The following is a 22,540-nucleotide window of genomic DNA, read 5'->3' as shown; positions in this document are numbered from 1 at the left end:
GGTAAGAAACAATTACACATGATTCATTTGGAACCGGCAAGAATTCCTTGTTTTGTTTCTTGTGGTAATTAAAATTAGTCATTTTTTAAATAAATAATGAACTGGATTTATAGAATATGGTTTCATAAACTCATTCACAACTGTTAGTGCTCATCTCTTGAACATTACCGCTCTTGAATTTATTTAAATAGTGAGGGGCGCTAATAACCAAGGCAATCGATGCGCCGAAAAAAAAGTGGAATATCAAGTATTTAAAGCTAATATGAATAAATTAACTTCTTTAAATTAAAATAAAGATTTTGCCCACTAAACACTGGACTAACGTATCATATTCTATTGTATTTCATAATTTATAACTCAAGACACAAGCTCTTGAGAAGTGCATTTATGAACTATCCTGGCCTAAGCTTGGCGTTTTCTTGTGCCGTCCTTCTATAACTAGATATTTTTCCTCATACACTTCTACAGAAAAATGAATATGTTCAAGCTCAAATCTCAAAAACTGTGACGTTTTAGTAACTAAACTAAAAATGAAGGTCAAAAACTTGCTAGAAGCTAGAAGTGCTTTCCAGTTTAAGGCGGGACATACAAAAATAAAACGTAACCTTAACTGATTTATTTATAACACTAGTGATACCTCAGCCTAACACTTAATTTAGTATAATAATCCAACCAAGTGAATTGTCAATCGTGAAAACCAGCACACGACAGTTTGCACTATAATGTGTTTTTTTTCTGAGAGATCATCGATGAAAACAGAAAGTATTATGTGAAGAAGATGTACCATTCTATGGTATTGTCTAATAGAAATAACCATTTTGGACTTATAAATCCGTCATTATGGATTCCGATTATATCAACAGGAACGTAGCCGATATTTTTTCAAAGAAATTTAGTTTGGAAGATACGTTAACTTATAAAATCAAATTTGATAATTTGTTTAAGTCCGATCCTTGGAAGGTAGTATCTTTTATATATTGTTCGAATAGCATGCCTGTGTATAATGCTTTCTTTTCAGTATATCTTGTTTTACATCATTAGAGGATCATTAAGACCGATCACATTCAGTCCATGAACAGACAAGACAGAAGACACCAACCCTCTAATGATGTAAACAGTATATTGTAAATTAGCCCTGAAGATGACCTGGTCCCTATGTCAAATGCTCGGCATATTAAAGTTTTTAATGACTGAAACTGGCATTAATTTTTCATCCTATTGAAACTATGATTCAGTCACCAAAAATAATGAACAGTAATTTATTATTCTTGTTCTTAATGCTCATAATTGTAAACATCTCGCTAATAATGGCTTTTCCTTTAGGCCCGATTAATCGGGTTTTTTGCAACTATAATTTGTAGACGTAAGTTGGGTAAAAATGCTGAATACAAGACTACTATTCAGGTGCCCAGTATTATTTGATCTACGTTTGAAGGTTACGCATTTAAACAATATATCTGTTTTTGTAGTAGGGTAATATGAGAATTCTTATGTGAAGTCATGAAGTTTTAGCAAACAATGTCAAATGCAGACTGATGATGAAGAGTCAATTACACCAGTTGTATAATCTTGGGAACTATATCTTAATGGCTTAAACAAGTAGTTCTAATGCAGATAATTATTTTCATTTTGGAAGTTACTCAAATGACTTAAATAAGCTCTTTTTTATTAAATTTATTGCAATATAATTTTATTGGAATTCAGGCATAGATTTAATTGAATTAACGATAATGGATTAGACTTCGTTACTGTATTCATTAATCAGAAAGTTAGTTTTCATGTTTTAATATTGTACTCCTTTTTATTCGAACTTATTAAAACCTATAAACGCCTAGATTGAAGAACTGAATGAACTGAAAGAAGATCTCAATAGAGTTAAAGGAAAATTAAATAATTATAATTTACAAAAATGGCACAATCATACACGACTCACGAATCGAGCTGGAGAAGTAATCAGATCCTTAAAAAAGCTGAAACCAGAATTATTAACACAGGTAATAAAATTATTTCCATTAAATTAAAATTAACTTTTTTTGTCAAATATTTAGAATTTGTGATAGTTGGAGTTAATAGAAATTATTGTAGTAGTTTTCATATTAGTCGTTACATATTATTTTCTTTCTAGTTATTTCTTGTAAACTGTTATTCAAATAAAATCTGATTTCAGGCTTGGTGTAAATTTTATGAAATATTGAGTGAGTTCTGTTTAATTCCTCAGTCTGCTGTTGAGAATGATAATTTCAATTCACTTCATCTATGTGAAGCACCTGGAGCCTTTGTTACATCATTGAATCACTTCTTAAAACTTCATCATCCTGTTTTGAAGGTAGTATTTTTCGTTAAGATGTTCGAATAATAATTGACGCAATGAGTGTTGATTTGGCGACTATATTGATGATAGACATTACCTAGGGGGTCCTTGGCAAAAATTTAAGTGATAACATTTTTTAACCACAACTTTGACAATAGTTGAAGGATGGTCCTATATAAGCTAGTGAGTCGTCAACATGGTTAAGTGTGAGTGTAAGGTAGTTCTATATGAGTCTAGTGAGTCACCAACATGGTTAAATGTGAGGAAAGGTGGAATTATATAGGTCTAGTGATTGATCAACATGTATAAATGTGAGTGTAAGATAGTTCCATATAAGAATGAGTCGTCAAAATGGTTAAATATAGTTGTTGGATGATCCTAGATAAGTTTAGTGAGTGTCAACATGGTTAAATGTGAGTGTAAGATAGTCCTATATAAGTCTACTGAGTCGTCAACATGGTTAAATGTGAATGTAAAACTGCATTTATGTTTACAGAAATTTCCACTAGAGTTCTCCACCGGAAGGAGTACAAAGTTAGCTTGTAGCCTAAGTAATGGCGGCTTACAAGTCTGCAGTATGCCCATTTCTCTATAATCTATTTTACGATCAAACAATACAAATTCTCAACTTTTTTGTTTCTGTTAACGATAATTATGTAAAATATAAAGTATCATTCCATAAGGAATGTTATTTCTCGTATTTTAAAGGGATTTTTCTTTCTTTCTTAATTCAAAAGTTTATCAAATACCTATGGGAGAAATGTTGATTTTTTTGAAAAAATTACTTATTTAATTGAAATTAATAGGTTTAAAGTATTGCCCAATCATAATGTTTCAGACTGTGGGCGGGTCACGCCCATGTCTAGGTTACACACGCCCCGCCCAATGAAATCTGTTCATGGCTGATCAAAACATATTAACAATGGTGCTTCCAATAACTTTCACTTATTTTCCTAAATCTTTCATTATTTTCTAATAACTATTCATTTTTTATTTTTTTATTTATTTTTGAGATAATATTAATCTTACGTAGATATTGAAAAAAAATGATGTCAAATTATTTAAAAAAAAAAATCATTCTCAATTTTCAAGAAATGTTTCATGAGTTATGATCGTTTTCGAATAGTTTTCGCCAACATTCGACAGTTTCACTTTACTTTCCATGAAAAGAATCTGTTATTAACAGTCACATGACTTTTTCTTACCGTAATTACGAATATAATTGAATTTGATTGTAACTTAGAATTGCTTAATAAAATGAAAAAAGAGATAAAATAAATAATAATGTTGATAGGGTGCGACACATTCTCTGTGAACAAAACAATTTAATTAATTAAGAAAATTACTTGATTAATTAGGAAAAAATTACAAGCCAGACATTTAAGGATAAGTACGCTGTTAGATCAGCTTAAAATGAATCCGTTTGGCAAATTCATTGTGAATTACAGAAAAAGCCTTTCTTTGCTTTTGCACTTTTGGTGTATTGATTTTATTTCTTATTGGAAGTTTGTAGAAATTTAATAATTAAATACTTACGAGGTAGAGAAACCTTAAAATATCTAAATGGAAGTTTAGAAAACCATATTTAAACTCTCGTAAAATGAGAGTATAAGATGGTCCTAAGTAGGTGTAGTGAGTCACCAACACTTAAATGAGTGTGTAAGGGTGGACCTATCTTGGTTCGTACACTTGTGAAGTCTAAGTCTGAAAACAATTAATCGAAAAGTTTTTGTTGGAGATACTTAGAAAGAGGGCTTCGCCGTAACGTGGTTTGATCATTAGATGAAAAGACATACAGTGAGTGAGTGATAAAATCAATTTAATTAACGATTGAAATTAAATTGATTCGGTGATTAAAATTAAAGTTCAATTACATTTTCAGATTTAATCATAATTTTTTTTAGTTTGATTAACAGTTGAAATTGAAATTTAGTTCACTAATTAATTGTCCGAATTATTTCGGCGATTAAATTCTGAATAAAATTTTAAAAAAATGTAATCAATTAAATTTTTGATTAAATTGTATTTTTAATCAGTGCCCATCTCTGGTTCTTGGTACATTTTTTTATTTATTAGAACTGTTTCAATTGAACATTCTTTTTCTTAAATTGACCGCTGATGATACAGGACACCCATACAAAGTGAATTAAAAAACTCTCTAAAGATAACCTCTAAACTCATTCCAAGTGAGCTAGTAACATAAAATCTAGTTTAAATAGCTCGCCGTGTCTTTAGATAAGGTTTACATTCTTTTAAACTGACATTTTTTCTCCTTTATAAATTTCAATTAATTCATGAAGAAGTTGGGTTCAAAACTAGTTTTTGGGTACAGTGTACAGTATGTTATGGTAGTGGATTTCTAATTTTAGTGAGCTCCACGAATATATGTATGTTAACTAGAATTCTCTGAGAATTATGAAAAGATTATGGTCGAACTATAGTTTTTGCTGAGGATATTTACAAAAGTGAAAGATCTCTCAAGAAATCTTCTAAAGGAGAACGCTACTAATTTAAATAACTAAGGAATTTTAATGTAAATGTTGCTTCTGCTAATCCAAATTTATTCACTAATTTATTTTTTTAGTGGAATTGGCTCGCTTCTTCGTTAAATCCATATTTTGAAGGAAATGAATTTGTTTATATGATAAACGATGATAGGTTTATTGTTCATACCCTGGAGAAATGGTGTTTTGGAGCAGATTTCACTGGTAACATTAAAAAGAAAGAAAATCTCATTCATCTTATACACAAAGCAGAACTGATGAAGCCAATTCATTTAGTAAGTTTGTTTTGTCTCATAGAGCTTTATTTGATTGGAATTAATAAACTCTTTCATCAGCCCTTTGTGTACATTAAGATATTGAAAGTAGCTATTAAGAAACTGTTTTCTGTTTTAATTTTTTAAAAGTTGCAGCTTAATTTGTATGTGGCTTATTATTTTTTTTCTCCCTGAAATTGCCGTTATAGATAACCGCTGATGGTAGTGTGGATTGTCAGACGGATCCTGCTGAACAAGAAGCTCAGGTTGCATCTTTGCAATACTGTGAAACGGTAGTTGCCTTGAGTATTTTAGAAAAAGGTAATTATTATTTTAATACATTGCTCTAATTTTAGTAAGTGACAAAACATGAAGTCAATGTGTATTTTATATTCAATTTACGTAGGCTCAAGCCTCTACGTCCCAAAAGATCTATTGAAGCACCCTTCGTAAGATTAAATATGCCTTCCTATGTTCAACTTAGAAGTCTAGCGAAAGGTTCCTGAGCAATGTATGAAGCTATGAGTTTTTCTGCTCTAGAACTTTTAGCCATACCAAACCCTCTGCACTCTGACCTACTACTGAGTGCTGTTTCCTCTTCCTGACAATACCTAACATGTTTCGTTTTAGGTCTATGAAGTGCACTTTTTCGTCAGTTTTGTGGCCCCCTCAGATCATCCCAAGAACCTATCCTTAATGGATTAGATCATCTGATTAGTAATTATTTGCTGCGAATATCCCATAAACAAACTTATTCTGCTGCCTAGAATTTGTAACTAACACTTTTACAGCTTCCAGTGTCCTCCTCTTTGAAGAATGTACTTATGAGTCATTGCGCAATGCCACATCGAAATCGAGTCACGGAAGCTCGGTTGGACTTCTTTCGCGCAAAGCGATCTTCCGTCTCATTTCACCTTTAACTCGAAAGCCGATAAGAAAGAGCTTACTTTATGTGTAATTCTTTTTAGGATCTCCAAACAATCCTTAACTAACCTTCAGCAGACTTGGCTCTTTTAGAACGCCGGCTGTCCAAGAAATTGACGTTTCTAGTATTGTCACTCCATCTGTTGCATTCATCTGCTGGTCTTAATCCTCCAGTTTACTGCACTATAAGACAACTTTGTTCTAACAACTAACATTAGATCCACAAAATTTCCAAACATTTCAAAATATTTTTGAGTTCGTTTATATCAATTTTACAGATGATAATTCCATTTAAGTTTTGGTCATAAATTTAAAATTAATGGGCAATCTCTTAAATCTTATCTTAATATTTAATCATCCTAATAAATTAGTACCTTAATAATATTCTTCTTTTTTTCTAGGTGGAAATTTTGTTTTAAAAATATTCACAATTTTTGAATGCCAAACTGTTTGTCTTTTGTACATGCTTCGCTGTTCATTTAATTCTGTACATATAATTAAGCCTGTTTGTAGCAAAGAAGGAAATTCCGAAGTATATGTAGTGTGTCTTGACTTCATTGGAAAAGACCATTTACTTCCCTTATTAGATCATCTGATTAGTAATTATGACAGATTAACGGAACCTAAAGTAATTTTTCCTTTATGCGATATACCTCCACCGTTTATAAGTACAATAATTGAATGTACCAAATTCTTCAAATTTCGACAGGTACGTTTAAAATACAACTAATAATTTGTTAGCAATATAAAGAAAAAGATGTCATTTGATAAGAACTAATGAAAGGTTTGGATTTGTTTTGCATAAATGACGTTAATTTTTTTTTTTTAAGGTGTCAGCTATACTTAGAAATATAAGATTGTTTGAATGTAAAATAAGTAAAAAACATAGAATTATTATAAAAAGAATCCGCCACTCAGTTGCAAAAAAACTTATTGCAGACTGTAATATTTTACCAATACTTCCTGAACAATGTGTAGTACAAAATTATATTGTAAGTATAATTTACTGTCTTCGAAAAACTTATATTTACTTTATGATAATTCTAATCTTTATTATTTATCTATTTATTTTTTAATCTTCACAGTTGTGCAAATCGTCGTTAATGTATTTTCCGAAAAATGAAGACTACACATTTTCTGAGAAAGTATTAACACCTAATCTTAACCAGGAAACTGTATTAAGAGGATTAAAGTCAAAACTTGAGGGGATCTCTAGTTCTAGTTGGTTGGAATCTGATGTTCTATGGATAAATGGGTTTGGATGTGAAGTAATTTCATTCAATTATTTTAATTTGTATTATTTTTTAAAACCGGATAATAAACAATTTTTCTTCTTCGTTTATTTGCTCAGTAAATCTCGTTCATTAGTCTCTGCCAGAAAATCTGCTTGCCGTATATCTCCCATCTTTTTCCAAGCATACCTCAAATAGAAGGCATATTCACTGCCATGCTTTTTCCTTTTGTTGTGTTATCCAGTCGTCGGCTCAAAGGAACATTCGTTTTCCGTACTAATTTCCTACATACCATTATTCTTTTTGCGTAGAAAGTACCTTTGTCCTTCTTTTGGCGTAATTGTGCCCATTTACTCATAACTATGTCTGCATTGCATAATATATGCACACTCTATTTGAATTATCGGTCACTTTGCTTGATTTTGCGTCTTAGCTCCTACCTAAACTCGTTTAAACAACTCCTGTATTTTTTGGAAGTCTTATTCTAATATCGTCTAAACTCAAAAAAACCTTTAATTCGTCAATTCTGTTTTGGTCCATACTTATTTCCTATTTGAATGTTTATTAATAGTGACAGTTGTATAAGTGTTGATCATCAACTGCTGATTTGTGTATCTTTTGTCAACCCTTAAACTTTACTTTTTAAACTGGAAGGTTTTGTTAAGGAGTTATAGTGAAAGCACATCTAGATAAACAAAGTCTAAGCGTGTTTTATTTTGTAGGAAGCCGATTTCGATAAAGTAATAGCAATCAAGACAGGTAGAGTAATAGATTATGTAAGCAGTTCAGTATTTTGTATGAGAACATTGCTTGAAATCAGAACTACTCTAGAAAATGAAATAAGCTTGAAGGATGTGAATTCATATAGTAATTTTCAACACTATACATGTAGGTATGTAACCTGTCCATTCTTTCAGATCTTATATATGCAAAAAGGTAATAAAACCATAAGATTCTTTACAGTTGGTCGTCAGATGCTTATCCTTCCAGCCAACATTATGTTGTAAACTTCATTGATCCTTCAACAAGTTGGATAAAGAATGGTAACAATAGAAAGTTAGAAGCAGTGCAACATTTCTTAAACGTTTTGAATGATATGAAATGTGACGATACTCTTTTTGTTTACAACTTTCCGCTACTTACTCAGTTCAATGTTGGTATTGTGTTTATTTTGGGAACACTTTTTTCTAATGTGAGTATGTAAATTCAAACTTTTAAACTGATTTTTATGTTTCTTCATGCTTTAATTAAAAAAGCTCATTAAACGCCAGAAAAATTAAAATGAAAATGTTTGTACAGGTTGGTTTCGTAGATCCCAATGTTTATGGCTATACAATAATATTTCATAAACTGAAAAATTTAACTGGAAGTTCATTATTCCAACAAATACTTGAGACTTTGTTAACTTTACGAGGAACCGATTCAACAATAGTAACGTTGGTCTCTATTAAAGAATTGTATCGTAAGTTATTAATTTATTTTATTAGAAAGATAACAATTTGTTTTGGTTTAGGCTGTGCTCATACATCTGAGCTGGAAGGAACTTTATTGACTGGAAGGAACTTTATTAACTTTATTTTAATTAACTTTATTATTTTATAAAAAGAAAAAGAACCTTCCATTGCATTATAAAGAGTTGACACATAAAATGAAATACATTTCTACCGAAAAAATTACAACAAATAGCTCGATCATTTAACAAAACATAAAAAAAATTCTTTTTTTCACGTAAAGTAAATCACGTAAATGACGTAATCACTCATCTTAGATAATGTCTTCATTGAAGTATTTCTTAACACTCAGTTTTCAACAACACTTATAAGAAATCGAAGAAAGCACCTCTTTACATTAATTTCCAAACCTTTTGAATGTTTTCCACATGCATAATAAATTGGGTAGAAATAATGAATAAAGAAATAGATTTCTTTCAAATTCATATTACAAATTGTGCACTTCTCATTAGTATTAATCTTTTAACTATTGGAGTTGCCAAGAGTACTGTTATTATTATTATTATTTTTTTTTTTACTAATAATTACTTTTTAATTGAGTGATCCTCTTGCGGATTCTTCTCTCTTAATCTTAATATTATATGGAATTGAGATAACGACTGTTTAGTCTTTTACCTTAATCTGCTCCGCTGTAGCAGACACTAGAAAATTTAGATTCATATCTTAAAAAGAAGTAACCATTGCAACAACCATAAATTCTCAATTTCTCTTGGATTACCAGTTAAATTAAAGAATATAGTGATCTGTTTTATTATTATTTTTAGTTTTTTTCAGCCATTTTTGTTTGCTAAAATAGAAATCCTGGTACGCTAGAATGTTTAAACACAATTTAGTCTTATTGTTTGTTCTTTATATTTGATTCTGGGAAGTGTACATTGTCTTATGCAGAGAAGCACAGAAATGCGATTCTGTAGTGTTCCTGTTCAACAGATTTAATGTTATTGCTCGATTCTTACATCAAATACAGTTTTTGTGGTGAATGGCTACAAGAAAAGAGATTAGCTGAGTGACTAGATCTCTGGTTTCCCAGATCTACAAGTAGTATAATTACAATAGTAATAATAATAATATTAATAACAGTAATAATCACTTATATATTAATAAGAGAAGGGATACGCTTAGGTTTTATCATTTAATTAAAGAAACTATTAATTAAGAACATTCAGTGTACAAGAATGATTACATAGGGAAATAAAAAAAGGAGGTGAGTAATCTATTACAGTTATTTCTTTTTAGGTGAAGAATTTTATAAATGCATAACGACAATTAATCATGCAGTTCTACAGTTATCGTCGCTTCATATAATAGCTTCACTTTTAAAGGAATAATAAAACAGATGAATGATTTCAGTTTATGAATGTGTTAAGCATGTTGAATGTCGCTGAAATTATCACCCTTCACGAGGAGATATTGCGTAGAAAGTCGTGTTTTTTGTATCAAATTTATGTATATATGTATGTCTAAATAAAAACAAATGTAATTTTAGGATGTCTTTATTTTTCTAACGTATTTATATTCTTTAACGTTTACGGTTTTCAAGAGATTTCAACTGACCTTGAGTCATTTAGATTACAAATGTAGTATGAAGTAAGTGAACTAATTTGAAGCTGACATAATTTTAGGTCAGACTAAAGTGCTATTATTGTTTTCCTCTGCTTCAGGACCTTTCCAGCTAGGGATGCCTGGAGGCGAAAGTTCATTTATCACAACAAACTCACTTGTGTAATATTTTCTTACTTTTGCGGGCATTAAGACGGTGCGACAGATGATTATTAGAGTGTCACATTCCCTGTCCCCTCTGGTAATTTAAGCTGGTAATGAAGCTTGCGAGCCCAGTAAATTCGATTGATGGCCAGACTCTGGAAACATGGTCATGACAATACAAAAAGTTTTATGACTGCGGTTTTCAGAAACCTATATGAACTGCAACACTCAAGACTGGAGTGGAAGCAGTTGGTGGGAAACATTGCACAAAATTTAAATGTTTTATTTCTTTCTGGAGCCAACAAGAGCACCAGAAATTGTTTTGGTCCAATTAGGTCAACTGGAAATATGATTCAGTACTTTCTCAAATAGATTTTCCTGTGTTTTGTGGTTTTTTCCTGAAAATCACTTCATAATTTTTATAAATTTGTTTATTGATTGTTCTTGTAGGGATTTTGCTTTTAAACTTTTTTGTTGAGAAGTTTATACTAAGACTTTTAACCTTTTAACTTTCTTTAGTCAATAATAATTTTTTGAAAAAGGTTTCGAAATACGTTTTTTGGAGGTTTTTCAGAGAAGAAATTTTTTTTAGCAAATAGTAGGTTGTTTGTGAGTGGATAACTCTGCTTAATACTGCCTTTAGAAATCATTTCACTTACGATAAAAATACCGCTATGTTATAACTGATTTTATGGAAAGTCTTTTAAGGGTGAACAGACAAATCTGAAGCAAAAAGAAACCTCAACTGCAAAATAAATCTCTAACTTTATCTTAATATACACATATATATAAATATATATTTTAAAAAAATACCAGAGAAATGTAATATTGTCATTTAAAATGTTAGAAAGTTACGGCAAATATCAGATAACTTATTGTTTAGGAAAAATATTTTTTTCTTATATCAGGGCCAAAACTTAAAAAATGAATTTACTACTAGCATGGAACTGCTTTATATCTAAAACAAGAATTGATTAAAATGTTGTTATTTATATTATTTATTTTGAGGAAATGTAAATTTACAAAAGCAACGACGTGTACTTTTGCAGTCAGGCGTGGTATATTCACATATCCTTTCACATGGAATAGAATAGACTGGTGTTAATTCTCCAGCTATATTTTGATCTGCAGAGTCATGGTTATTATGACATGTTCCCTTTTCATCAGCTACTAGTGATGCATTTGAATATGAACGATAAACCCTGTTGTCGTCGACAATATTTGCAAGTTTTTTATCTAAAGTTTTGTCATACATTGTATTTTTATTTAAGGCAGTATTTATATAATTTTCACCATTATTCTTATGAGTGGAAAAAAAGTTAAGTTTATTCCACATATCTTTTGTTTCTCTAGAGTTATTTACTTCTTCGTTTTTATTTGATAAATGATGAGGACGATTATTAAAACTGTTATCATTTTTCTGTAGATTGTTTTTAAACCTTGCAGATATTTTTTTATGATGTAAATTACCGCCATTAAATCTGTGCAGCTTGTTTTCTTTAAACCTTGGCCATGAGTGGTTGTACCGATTTTTAACTTTCCTATTCCTTTTCCGTCCGTTTGCAATAACAGACCCATTGTACTGACGGAAATTAGTTTCTTCTTTATCAGGCAATAAGACAACATCGGATGAAAAATAACCGCTTTCTTCCTTATTTAAATTTAATTGATGTTTATTCCTCGAGTGTATAGTAAAAACTTTTCCTTGGTTATCTGCATTATCATAAGAGAAAGCAGGAATTTGATGAGCTAATTTATAATTCTCATTCATATTTATCGGATCAGAAACATTTAATTTGTCAGAGGGCGAATAGTTTTTCGCTTTTTTAACTAAGCAATGTTTATTTTTAGAAGATCGTCTGTCATTTAATTTTGTGACAATTAAGTTATTTCTTACACCACTGTTTAGATCATTAATTTCATTTTTAATGGATTCTTGATCAGATTTTAGAAAAAGTTTGGAAGATCTAACTTTTCTTGCAGCTTTTTCTATCCACAATGCATGATTGGCATATCCATCATCAAGCTCAGCCTCTTCTTCCGATGGAGAAATCATCATTCCGTAATCATCAAAATAAGGAACTAATTGGGGTACTGTGCTTCTTTTAACAAAATTATGATTTAAATTTGTTGGGTATATTTTATTTGTATGAATTATTAAATAAGGTTTTGTTTTCCGCTGATTTTCCCTGAACTGTCTTGACATTGATTCTGTATTTTCATTTTCTAATTGCATCAATGTAATTTTATCTCCTTCATTTGATGTATCATTCATTTTACCTTCTGAAACAATTATATTATCCGAATACTTTGTCAAAATTCTATCATAAATCTTGTTTAGTAAATCAGCATCTTTGTTACAATATGAAAAAAAATTATCAGCAATTTTACGTTTGAATTCTGTGCGTTTTGATTTATTTTTTGGTTTTCCACTGGGGGAGTTTTCATCTTTCTTTACGGCGATTTCTTGTACGTCATCTTCAATTGGTTCCAAGAAATTAATAATTTGAATGTGTTTGCTAAATTTTGCTGGACAGTTGCATTCTTTGAAGTCCTCCGCATGATTCCTGAAAAAAAGTACGGTTAATAACTTAAAAAAGGATTGGCAACTGAGAAATTCGTTTTATTTTCTTTTATATTTTCACTAATAATTAATTGGTATGTTCTGTATCAGCAACTGGGATGCATCCGGATAGTCCTGAAACTTTTATATAAATATATCTATTTTATCTCTGAATATTGGTATAATTTATGTAGAACATAATTGAATTCGCGGTATGTGTGTGTAACTCTAAAAAATTATGAAGCCCGTGTTACTCTAGTGCCCAAAATTTTGCTAAAGCCTTTTAAACCCCGCATTTATTTTTTCTGTCATACTTTTAATCCTTCAATGTGATGAATTCTGTCTCCGCCCTAGTGTACAAAGGTAATAATCCTTTTGTTCCTTAAAAAAGCCTTTTGGTACAGATATTTTTAACTTCTCGCTCTTCTTTGACTAGTACGAATAGCTATGAAATTCAGAAATCCTCAAAATCATGCATTTCTATTTATTATATAAAATAAATCTATCAAGCAAAATCAAAATTGGTTACAGTATACATTCGTACTTATGTTCTTGTAAGCCAAAAGTGGGATTTTGGCCATAAATCTTTTCATTTGTTTTTCCTACAGAATACTCTTCTTTCTCTGTGAGCTTATTATCTGGAACATATTAGTTACGTTTAAACATTAGAAAAAAATTTCAATAGCACAAATATAAATTTCAAACAGCACAAATACCATTGCAGCAAAAATGAATTTTTTAAAATGTGGGGTTTACTTTTCAAAAAAATTGCAATTTTGTAGTTTCCTTTCTGTTAGTCTAAATTACTTTAGTTTACAAAACGTAATATGCGATTTATGTAAAGGCTTAACTAGAAATTTGTTGAAGAAATGAGAACAGTTTTGATCCTTTTTTTTATTACAACTAGGTATATACATTATTTAAAATTGTTGTAAAACAATTGTTTTGCGGATGTTTTTTCCAAATATTTGTACATTGAACATTTTTAATTTCTCTAAAAAATAAAAATATAAGTTGGTAACTACATCTTAACATTTAGCATTGATCTAACTGCCAAAACTTATTCTTGGAAAAATTACCCCTGCATTTATTTTTCTGTTTAACTTTTTAATTCTCCGATGTATTTTTATTATCCTCACCCTGGCAAAAAATGATTCTGTATCCGCCCAGTTTATAAACATGAAGCTTTTTTTTGTAAAAACAATTTAACAGACCTACCTTCACTTAATCGATCTGCTTAAAAATAATGCAATGAAACAGCTTTACTTTTGAAAGTTTTCCTCCAGCATATTTAAAGAAAGTTGATTATTCAATGCAAAAAGAAAGTATATTTATACTGAAAATTATTAGTTTATTTAAAAGATTATTTTATACCTGAAGTGCACTTACTTTTGATATTTTTCGCTGTCTTTGTATTTGCATTAGAACAGAATTGACTCAAAAAAAGTAAAGTAAAAAATGATGAAACATATAATAAATTTAAATTCGTAACCATGACACTGTTGCTTCATATTATTTAGTGAATTTAAAATAACTACATTTGTTTTAACAAAAAATTGTAACATACTAAGCTTAAACGTTATTTACATATTTTATAGGATCGCTATTATATTAATATATATTATTATAATTGTTTGTGTGATTTATGTTTGCGAACCTAGGATCGCAATTACTTTAGAAATTGTACTAAGTCTATGATATAAAGAGATATTCGAGAAACACTACATGCTTTTGAAATAAATAATTGCTGTTATGGATTTTTTTATTTGCCTATATTATTACTAAGATACAGCTGGGCCAATTTGTTGAGACGGGTCTTTCTAAAGATATTCCCACCCTTCTTGAATCACATAAAAGTTGAGGTTAATAGGTTTAAAGCCCTGGTGCAAGTGTTCACATTAATTTTTCCTACAGCTATCCCTACTAAGAAATTTTTTAAACTGTTTAAAAAATCTAAAAAAAACTGCTAAGTTTATTTATGTAGCACAATGACTTTTTCCTCTCAAAAGATTTTCTTTAAATTTAGAACTTTATTTCCGCATTGAATTGTTTTTAGTATTTCAAAAGTAATGTTTGTACATTACACTTAAACAGCACTTTAGATGCAAGTTTTTGCCAACTTCTCCAATAGAACTGCTTTAGGAAGGATTTTCCTTGAAAAATATTGAAAACAGAACATTCGGAGTTTAGAGAAAACTGTTAGAACGTTTTCAAGATAATGCAAAACAAAAAGAAAAGAATCAAGAAACCTGCAAAATTCATCTAGAAAAGAGAATTCTGGTTGAAGAATTTTTATAGCTAACTTACCTTATAGAGTGCTTTAACAAAATATAATTTCGTCCCTGTGTTTCCGTTTTTCAGGTAGGGAATACACATGTTCAAGGACATTGCCAGCGTGCTAGCTAGGGGAGAAAGCTAAAATGTTTATAGAGCTTATAAAGGAAGGAAGCAAATAGAATAAAGAAGAAACTTTATGGAAGTTTATATTATAAGGAAATAATTATTGAAAAAAGTTATTAAGTTCATGGACAATTATCATAGTTTGAATTAATTGGCGCAATTGTTAAACACTACCAAGAGTTTCGTAAAATGTGATCCTTTGCAAACCGTTGATAGAGCGCTTTTCTTTTCTGATTGTGCGTGGCTGGACGAATCGTAGTGCCCGTAAAGCCACCTTCAAATCTTGGGAGACGACGTCTTTTAGTTCTTCTCCTTCCTCATTTTGCACCATAGTTCTAACTCTACTCTAGCCCTCCAAATGGAAAAACCTAGAATGAAGCTATCGTTTATTTTAAATAAGCTGTTGTCAAGAGTAACTAGTATGATGGAAGTAACAAGTGCAATTGCGTACTAAAACATTGCATTACCAATAAGAGTAAATTTAAAGTTTTTTAGAAAGACAGCGATTAAGTAAATAAAATGTCCACAATTGGAGTTGTGCCCGCTTTATCGAAACAAACGTTTTTTTTTTTGGCTCTGATGATCTTAAAACGGGTACTTCCGATGAACACTGTATAACAATTGCAATATTTCCACTCAATAGAACTACGAAAAAGTAAAAACTATTGAATAATATAAAAAAAAATTATTTGAGCATGAAAGATTCTTCCCTGCATGACTGTTATGCTTGAAGTTTGATATCGAAAAAGGGGCCGTCAGTACTGTGAACCTACCAACTCTACTTTTAAAGAAGTTTCTATTTTTTTTGTAAGTTATTCCCAATCTTCCTTTTTCATATCCAACTACAGTTGGCTTCTACTATTTTTAGACTTAAATTAGTATTCAAAATGTATTTAATAAAACATATTAGTAGAAATTAGGTAAGACTGGAAACCTTGATCGTGGATTATGGACTATGAAAACGTGGAGCAATTTAGGACTGTATGTTTGGAACAAATTATGGTTTATAAGACTTATTTATAATAAGAAATTAATAGTTATTAAAAAAAAATTATTTATTCTTATTCTAAAGGCGGTGGTTTGCATCATTAAATAGCTATTTATTCCAATTTTAATTTAATTTATAATACACTTTGGATTATTTAAAAAATGTGAATTTATTGCTTATAAACTTTTTTTTCTTTAATAGAATAGATTGAAAAATTATTTATTTGAAAAGAAATAATTTATATTTTGCATATGTTTTCTTTCATATCATTTATTGAATCGACCGCGATATAAATTGAACAAACAATTGTATCGTAGCAACTAAGATAGTTCTGACGAGAGATCCTAATTTGCTTACCGTTATAATAATAGCAATACCTTACTTTTTAGCATTTTGTCTCGCATTCTTCTGGCATTTTGAATTCAATTTAGTGAATGACAAGTAGTAAAGGAAACAGTTTTGCAATACTGAAAGGAGTGTTGTGAATTAGAATTTAAATTTGCTAATGAAAACTATATCCTTGGTAAGAATTTGCTCAGTAAATGAAGTAAAATGTGTAAGCTTGTTGCTATAACTTTGGGAAACAATCAACAATTAAACAAAGGCCTTTTTAATTCAGAATTCATTGGAAAGTAGAATGATTATGATAAAGAATATTAGTTAATACTTCTTTACTTTAAATAAAATAAAAGCAATAATTTCGACATCCTTAAAAAGTAATTCCAATTTTTGCTGAGTAAGTTTAATTTAGTATTAATTTGAATTCGCAGTTTCTATAAACAGTTTAATTTTTTTTTAAAATAAATTGGATTGTGAACCATCAGCTTTCCATATTAAAATTAATGAAACAATAATTCTTTTTCTTTCTAAAGCGCAAGACTAGATGTCATTAGAAATTAGGCCAACTATAAAATAAGCTTTAAAGTTATAATTAGCATAATTTTAATAGTTAAAAAAATTTATTGTAAACAATTTATTGTATTATTGCAGAAAAATAAATAAAATCAGCGAAAAATAAATAATTCCAAGATGTCCAAAAAGAAGAAAGAGCTTGATAAATCTTCTACCTTGTATAGAGGATCATTCAGAGCAAACCATAAGTCAAGCACCTGTGCAGATATAAATGTACTAGATCTGTTTTCTTTACCAAGGTCTGTTATAAGTCATCCACCACCTTTGGAAAAACCCGAATATGTTTTTATGCATGGAGGCCGAAGACGGAATGCCACACCATTGGTAGAAAAAAAGAAAATAGACCAGGTATAACCAGAAATGATTAATTTTTATAACTATAACTTATTTTATTAATTAATTAATTTTTATAAGTACTATAACTTACAAAAAGTTAATAAAAATTAAATTTGATGCAAAAATTCTGAGGAAGAAATTGGCGTAACTAAAAGTGAGAATATCCTGAATGTTTATTTTCTAATTTTTTGCATTTTCTGAGTTTTCCCTCAATGGCCCCTACGACTTTCTTTGCTCTTACATCTACTCCTTACACGCATAAAATCTATAATTAAATAAATCATTTTTACAAGGAATTATAATTTTAGGGCAGTAAAGGAAAAGGGCTTGGTTAGACCCCTCAAGTGCTTTTTTAGTATAGGGTAAAGAGAGGTTTAAAGTAAGTGATGAATTTACTGCAAAGAGGATTAATTTCCTGCTCAAATTATGAGTTTGAATAAAATAGCTTGACTAAAATTGCACATTTCCTACAGTTTTTTCTTTGATTTCATCGTAAACAAACTTATCAATTTCTTTAAACTTATATCTATCACTCTGACTTGATTCTGTGCAATGTGATTGAGAGTTCGTACCAGAATTTAAAATATATGTATAAAGCCAATATGATAAAATTTAACATCAAAATAATTAATGAATTTATTGATCTTTGTGATTAGCCAACTAGTACTTATACGTTAATGAGGAAGAAACGAGAAGAATTTCGCAAATCATTAATTGACGTTATGTCTTCTGAGAGAAAAGAAGTGGATTTTGATTTACTTTCAGAAGAGGATAAACGTCTGTTGCGTTGTCATTATTACATGAAATATGGTATTGATTCCAAAAATGTAGCACCTATGGACTTTGAATGGTTTAAAAATATCTGTAATAAAATCAAAACAACATCCAGAGTAAAAAAGGAAAGATTAATCGATCTGTTTCGTGAAGTTGAGGTATAATAAAAGATTTATTGTTACTTTTCATACAATTTATTTGTTACTACATCAATTTTATATATATGTATGTATTTTCAGGAAGAGTATACTTTTACTATTAAGAAGACTATATGTGATTATGTACTGAAGGATCCTGCAGACGTCACAACTGAAACTCAGGACTTTATTAAACAAGAAATCAATAAATTTGAAATTTATAATGAATCGGATAAAGAAAAAATCCGTGACAAATTAATGAAGTTGAGCACGAAATTATGCATTAATTTGCATGCCTTTTCCCAATTAATGATAGATACGTTTTCCTCTTGGTATAACGAATACAGGTGCTTAATATCTATTTTTATTAAATTCTCAATGTAAATGTTTAATCAATCATCAAATGCATTTGTAATAAAATTAAAGTTTAATAATTGATTTTCTTTTAGAAATCTTCGTTTAGTTGATGTGATGACTCTAGGGAAAATGAAAAAATCTTTTGATCTTGTGGAATTTTACAAAATTTACGACGAAAATATAAGAGCTGTTCACCTACATTTACATGGCGTTTGGGTTCCAGGGATAATTGCAAATTTTCGTAAGGTACGTTTTCCTTCAACTGGTAACCTGATTGTGTACTACCCTGTAATGTGTGTCTACATAAGAATTATGTACCTAGAGCGAATTCTCTACAATCCTATTTCTGTCTTTAAAGTTTTATGTTTACGCTCGAAAGCAATTAATGTATACTTTCTGTAAAATCAAACATATACAAAATTATCCATCAGGTAGTGATAGATTATGAATAAGAACGAGGAACTTAAGAGACTGTACGGAGAACCTGACATAGTTTCTTATATATAAAAAAAAAAGCGGATATGACCCATTATCAAGTCGCAAGAAAAGTTTTATGTGGTCACCTGAAGGATGCTAGGCTTAGAGGTTGTCCCAGAATAAGATGGTTGGATGCTCAGAAATTGATCTGCGAAAGCCAGGTACTAGAAGATGGCGCCAAAAAGCAGGAGATAGGGTTGCATGGCACTCTCTCATGAGGCTCTGATAGGACCTGTAGCACCATGAGAAGAAGTGATCGAATAGTGATGGATTTAGTTATTAGCTGCACAGCTAACGTTTTTGAATTTTACAGAAACCTAATTGTAAAATTTCATTTAAGAATATGTAACTTTATTTTATCTATAAATTATTAACATGTCAGTTGCAATTTATCGATTTTGAATATTATTTCTTTTATTTGTTCCAGAGTGCAAAAATAACATTATTTCCTGATCAGAAAAACAACAAAGCTAAAGATTTGGAAATTGCTCGACACTTTTTTAATTGTATTAACGCTGTCATGACAGTTTTACTTCAATCTGTCTGTGTGAATTCGATCAGTGATTACACTAATTTCATTTTGAATATTGAGGTATTTTTTCTTTTTATTTTATTCTTCACTAAGATTTATACAATAGAAAAAGTGCGTTTGCTATTCGTCTGCGTCCTCGGAATCTAATATGGAGTTGTACACAAAGCCAAGCTGAAAAAAATAGCATTTCCTTTACTTTATTTTTCACTTCTCATGAACTGGTAGAGTTCTTTCTTTCTTTCTTTGTACTTTTTCTAATTTAGGTTTCAAGTTACTTTTTTTAAAATTAAAGAGTCTGACTTCATTTGTCAGAACACAAGAACTCCACATTATTAAATTTTATTTTATCTTACAGTTCAGTCAAATTAGATTTCAATTTGAAACAAATAGCCCTGAATACACCGGCTACATTATAATTGCTTTCTTCACGTTATGTCAAAATGACGCGATTATGAAAAGTCTTTGTATTCGTAGGTGCCTACCTATTACACATGGAAGGCGAGTAGAAAATCATTCGAACGATGTAAACGAGGCGAGCGAGTCGACGGACATCCTGCCATATTTAACATCTGTACATCCCAATCAAAATGAATGCTAAATGAAGCCCTGTCCAACGTCTTCCAGCAATTGAGAATTCGAACAAGCGTGTATTATATTAAATAATACAAGGTTAGAAACAGGTCAATGTATAGATAATAAACTACCGGCTATTCTCGCAAGAAGAGGTTTAGAAAAAGAAAAAAAAAATTACAAAATCATCATTAATTTTGATGGAATTTCTGTTTCTAACATTGTATTTTAATTTTAATGTTAAGCGTATAATATACAGATTAGATCGGCTATTTTTGGATGGAATAGTTCAGAAAATAGGGAAAAATACAAAATCATGTTCAGTTTTGCTGGGAATTTCCTTAATTTCTGTTTCTAACATTGTATCTTAATGCCAAACGTATATTAAATACATTAGGTCGACTGGTTTTGGATGTAGAGATTTAGAAAAAAGGAAAAATACAAAATCTTTCTTAGTTTCGCTGAAATTTCCATATTTTCTGTTTTTAACGTATTTTAATGCCAAACGTATAGAATAAACATTAGATGGGCTACTTTTGTATGTAATAGTTCAGAAAATAGGGAAAAATACACACCTAAATCAAATTCGTGCATTGTTTGCACTCATATTAACCATATTATATTATTATAAGGAGAGCATCATATTGTATTATGCTCTCCTTCATCTCCAACAGAGTTATAGGTGAAATATAAATATAACGTGGCTGAAAATATTTTCCGTCGAATACGCAAGGAAAATTACAATATGAGCTTGGAATTTCACAGCTGAAATCTACGAGTAAGCGTTGATAATGATTGAATATTTGTTCTTTCAAATCACAAAGTTCTCTATCTATCAGGAACACTGCATACTATGCACTGAATTACAGAGTTGACCTCTATACGTTAATTTACTATTGCTATGCGCCTCCCGCAGTTCGCGCTCTATTTCAAGAGCGGTTGATTGTATGAAAAATTGCATAGAACCAAATTTGTAGAGAATTTTATGTTCTACAACTTTTGTAATAACTTTGAACGTCATTTAAAGCAAAGGAAACAAGTTATTTTTTTAAAAAAAACTATTTTCGTGACCTTTGACCATTGATTTCCGGTGACACATACACGAGATTCTATGAGACTTTTGAGCTAACTTAAAATGCCAAAACAAAGATTTATACAAATTTATGGCTTGTTATTCAATTTCGAGATTTACCCCTATTTTTACCTAATTTGACTGGACTACTAATTTGACGAACTAAAATTTATGAATACTATTTTCGTCTTGTCTATTCGCAAAACTGAAAATAAGAAAGATACATTTTTTAAATAAAACAAAATTTTTTCGTTAATGAAAGTTTTATTTTGTTTGAAATACATAAATCTTGGGTGAACTAAATTTTTATGAGTGTTTCGTTCTATGTACATACTTAATTTTCAGGGAAATAATCCTGGATTTTTCATCCGATTATTGCACAAGAGGAAGCTGATTCAATTCGAACCTAAATTTTTTAAATTCAAGGAATGTATATTATCTGCTTATGACATGATGCTATCTGCAGTGTCGGATTTCCCCAAATTAGAGTACAAAATATATCCAAATCTGCATTTTCAAGATGATTATCTAAAAGTAAATATCTATTAATTTAAACATTGATTGGATTGTATTTATAATCTTATTTTGACATAATCTTTTTATTTATTTATTTATATTATCTATCGGCGTTCGACAGCGGGCAATTCATAATTAGTATATTTGTTCCACATTTATCCATCTGATTCATTATTCATTTACACATAATTAAAATTAAATAATTAATCTCTGAAGTTCAAAGTATAAAATAAATAAACATAGACCATTTCATTACACTATAATTACTAAAACCATTTGTAGAATACTTTTGGCTCTCGCTGACCATCCTTCCTGGGCAGTGTTTTGCTTTCTCTCCATAGTCCAGTCTTTTGCTTTCATTCTCCTGTTCATACGCTCTTAGGCCTTCAGTTCGTTATCCCCCCTCTTCGACTGAACACTCATATTTATTTTCCGAATGTACTAAAATCAATTGAACAATAAGTCT

General features: G+C 30.0%; 3 protein-coding genes across 7 annotated transcripts in view; 2 read left to right on the top strand and 1 right to left on the bottom strand.

Annotated features, from left to right (window-relative positions):
* The first annotated feature begins 380 nt into the window (after window positions 1-380).
* On the top strand, window positions 381-10,221 carry aft (cap methyltransferase 2). 2 transcript variants are annotated; one of them, XM_074125602.1, is made up of 12 exons: window positions 383-960; window positions 1,836-1,994; window positions 2,168-2,326; window positions 4,896-5,090; window positions 5,279-5,390; window positions 6,395-6,702; window positions 6,824-6,985; window positions 7,079-7,261; window positions 7,948-8,117; window positions 8,189-8,417; window positions 8,525-8,687; window positions 9,973-10,221. In XM_074125602.1, exons 1-12 carry the CDS (start codon window positions 841-843, stop codon window positions 10,062-10,064), a joined length of 2,052 nt encoding a protein of 683 aa, XP_073981703.1. In that variant the 5' UTR covers window positions 383-840; the 3' UTR covers window positions 10,065-10,221. The 2 variants fall into 2 exon arrangements, with proteins under 2 accessions (XP_073981704.1, XP_073981703.1); XM_074125603.1 differs by lacking the exons at window positions 8,525-8,687; window positions 9,973-10,221 and having other exon boundaries at window positions 381-960; window positions 7,948-8,113; window positions 8,189-8,369.
* Window positions 10,222-11,410: 1,189 nt separating this feature from the next.
* LOC141452974 (uncharacterized) lies at window positions 11,411-14,742 on the bottom strand. 2 transcript variants are annotated; one of them, XM_074125614.1, is made up of 4 exons: window positions 14,393-14,742; window positions 13,548-13,641; window positions 12,832-13,007; window positions 11,411-12,723 (listed from the first exon to the last, which is right to left on the bottom strand). In XM_074125614.1, exons 1-4 carry the CDS (start codon window positions 14,496-14,498, stop codon window positions 11,435-11,437), a joined length of 1,665 nt encoding a protein of 554 aa, XP_073981715.1. In that variant the 5' UTR covers window positions 14,499-14,742; the 3' UTR covers window positions 11,411-11,434. The 2 variants fall into 2 exon arrangements, with proteins under 2 accessions (XP_073981715.1, XP_073981713.1); XM_074125612.1 differs by having other exon boundaries at window positions 11,411-13,007; window positions 14,393-14,741.
* Window positions 14,743-16,727: 1,985 nt separating this feature from the next.
* Window positions 16,728-22,540, top strand: part of LOC141452930 (dynein axonemal heavy chain 7-like) — a 73,682-nt gene continuing 67,869 nt past the window's right edge. The window contains exons 1-7 of one of the 3 annotated variants that reach the window (XR_012457684.1): window positions 16,728-16,914; window positions 17,382-17,651; window positions 18,296-18,571; window positions 18,653-18,897; window positions 19,000-19,153; window positions 19,812-19,976; window positions 21,904-22,092. Coding sequence is in view for 2 of the 3 variants with exons in the window: in XM_074125502.1 (XP_073981603.1) it covers window positions 17,421-17,651; window positions 18,296-18,571; window positions 18,653-18,897; window positions 19,000-19,153; window positions 19,812-19,976; window positions 21,904-22,092 (1,260 nt within the window). In the remaining variant the exon portion in view is untranslated. The remainder of the gene's footprint in view (window positions 16,915-17,381; window positions 17,652-18,295; window positions 18,572-18,652; window positions 18,898-18,999; window positions 19,154-19,811; window positions 19,977-21,903; window positions 22,093-22,540) is intronic. The other 2 variants (XM_074125502.1, XM_074125501.1) reach the window with 2 other exon arrangements.

The sequence above is a fragment of the Rhodnius prolixus genome, unplaced genomic scaffold (genome assembly GCF_049639745.1).
Source record: "Rhodnius prolixus isolate KJV_2025 unplaced genomic scaffold, Rpr scaffold_3, whole genome shotgun sequence".
In the NCBI taxonomy this organism is placed as follows: domain Eukaryota; kingdom Metazoa; phylum Arthropoda; class Insecta; order Hemiptera; family Reduviidae; genus Rhodnius; species Rhodnius prolixus.
Note: the sequence above shows the minus strand (reverse complement) of the source record. Positions and strands in the feature narration are given on the sequence as shown.

Coding starts and splice junctions, on each gene's coding strand:
- aft (XM_074125602.1), top strand. CDS start 841: ATGGATTCCGATTATATCAACAGGAACGTAGCCGATATTTTTTCAAAG. Junction 961..1,835: donor TTAAGTCCGATCCTTGGAAG/GTAGTATCTTTT, acceptor ATAAACGCCTAG/ATTGAAGAACTGAATGAACT. Junction 8,118..8,188: donor TTTCAACACTATACATGTAG/GTATGTAACCTG, acceptor GATTCTTTACAG/TTGGTCGTCAGATGCTTATC.
- LOC141452974 (XM_074125612.1), bottom strand. CDS start 14,498: ATGGTTACGAATTTAAATTTATTATATGTTTCATCATTTTTTACTTTA. Junction 13,642..14,392: donor GACAGCGAAAAATATCAAAA/GTAAGTGCACTT, acceptor AATATGTTCCAG/ATAATAAGCTCACAGAGAAA. Junction 13,008..13,547: donor TTTGGCTTACAAGAACATAA/GTACGAATGTAT, acceptor ACTTTTTTTCAG/GAATCATGCGGAGGACTTCA.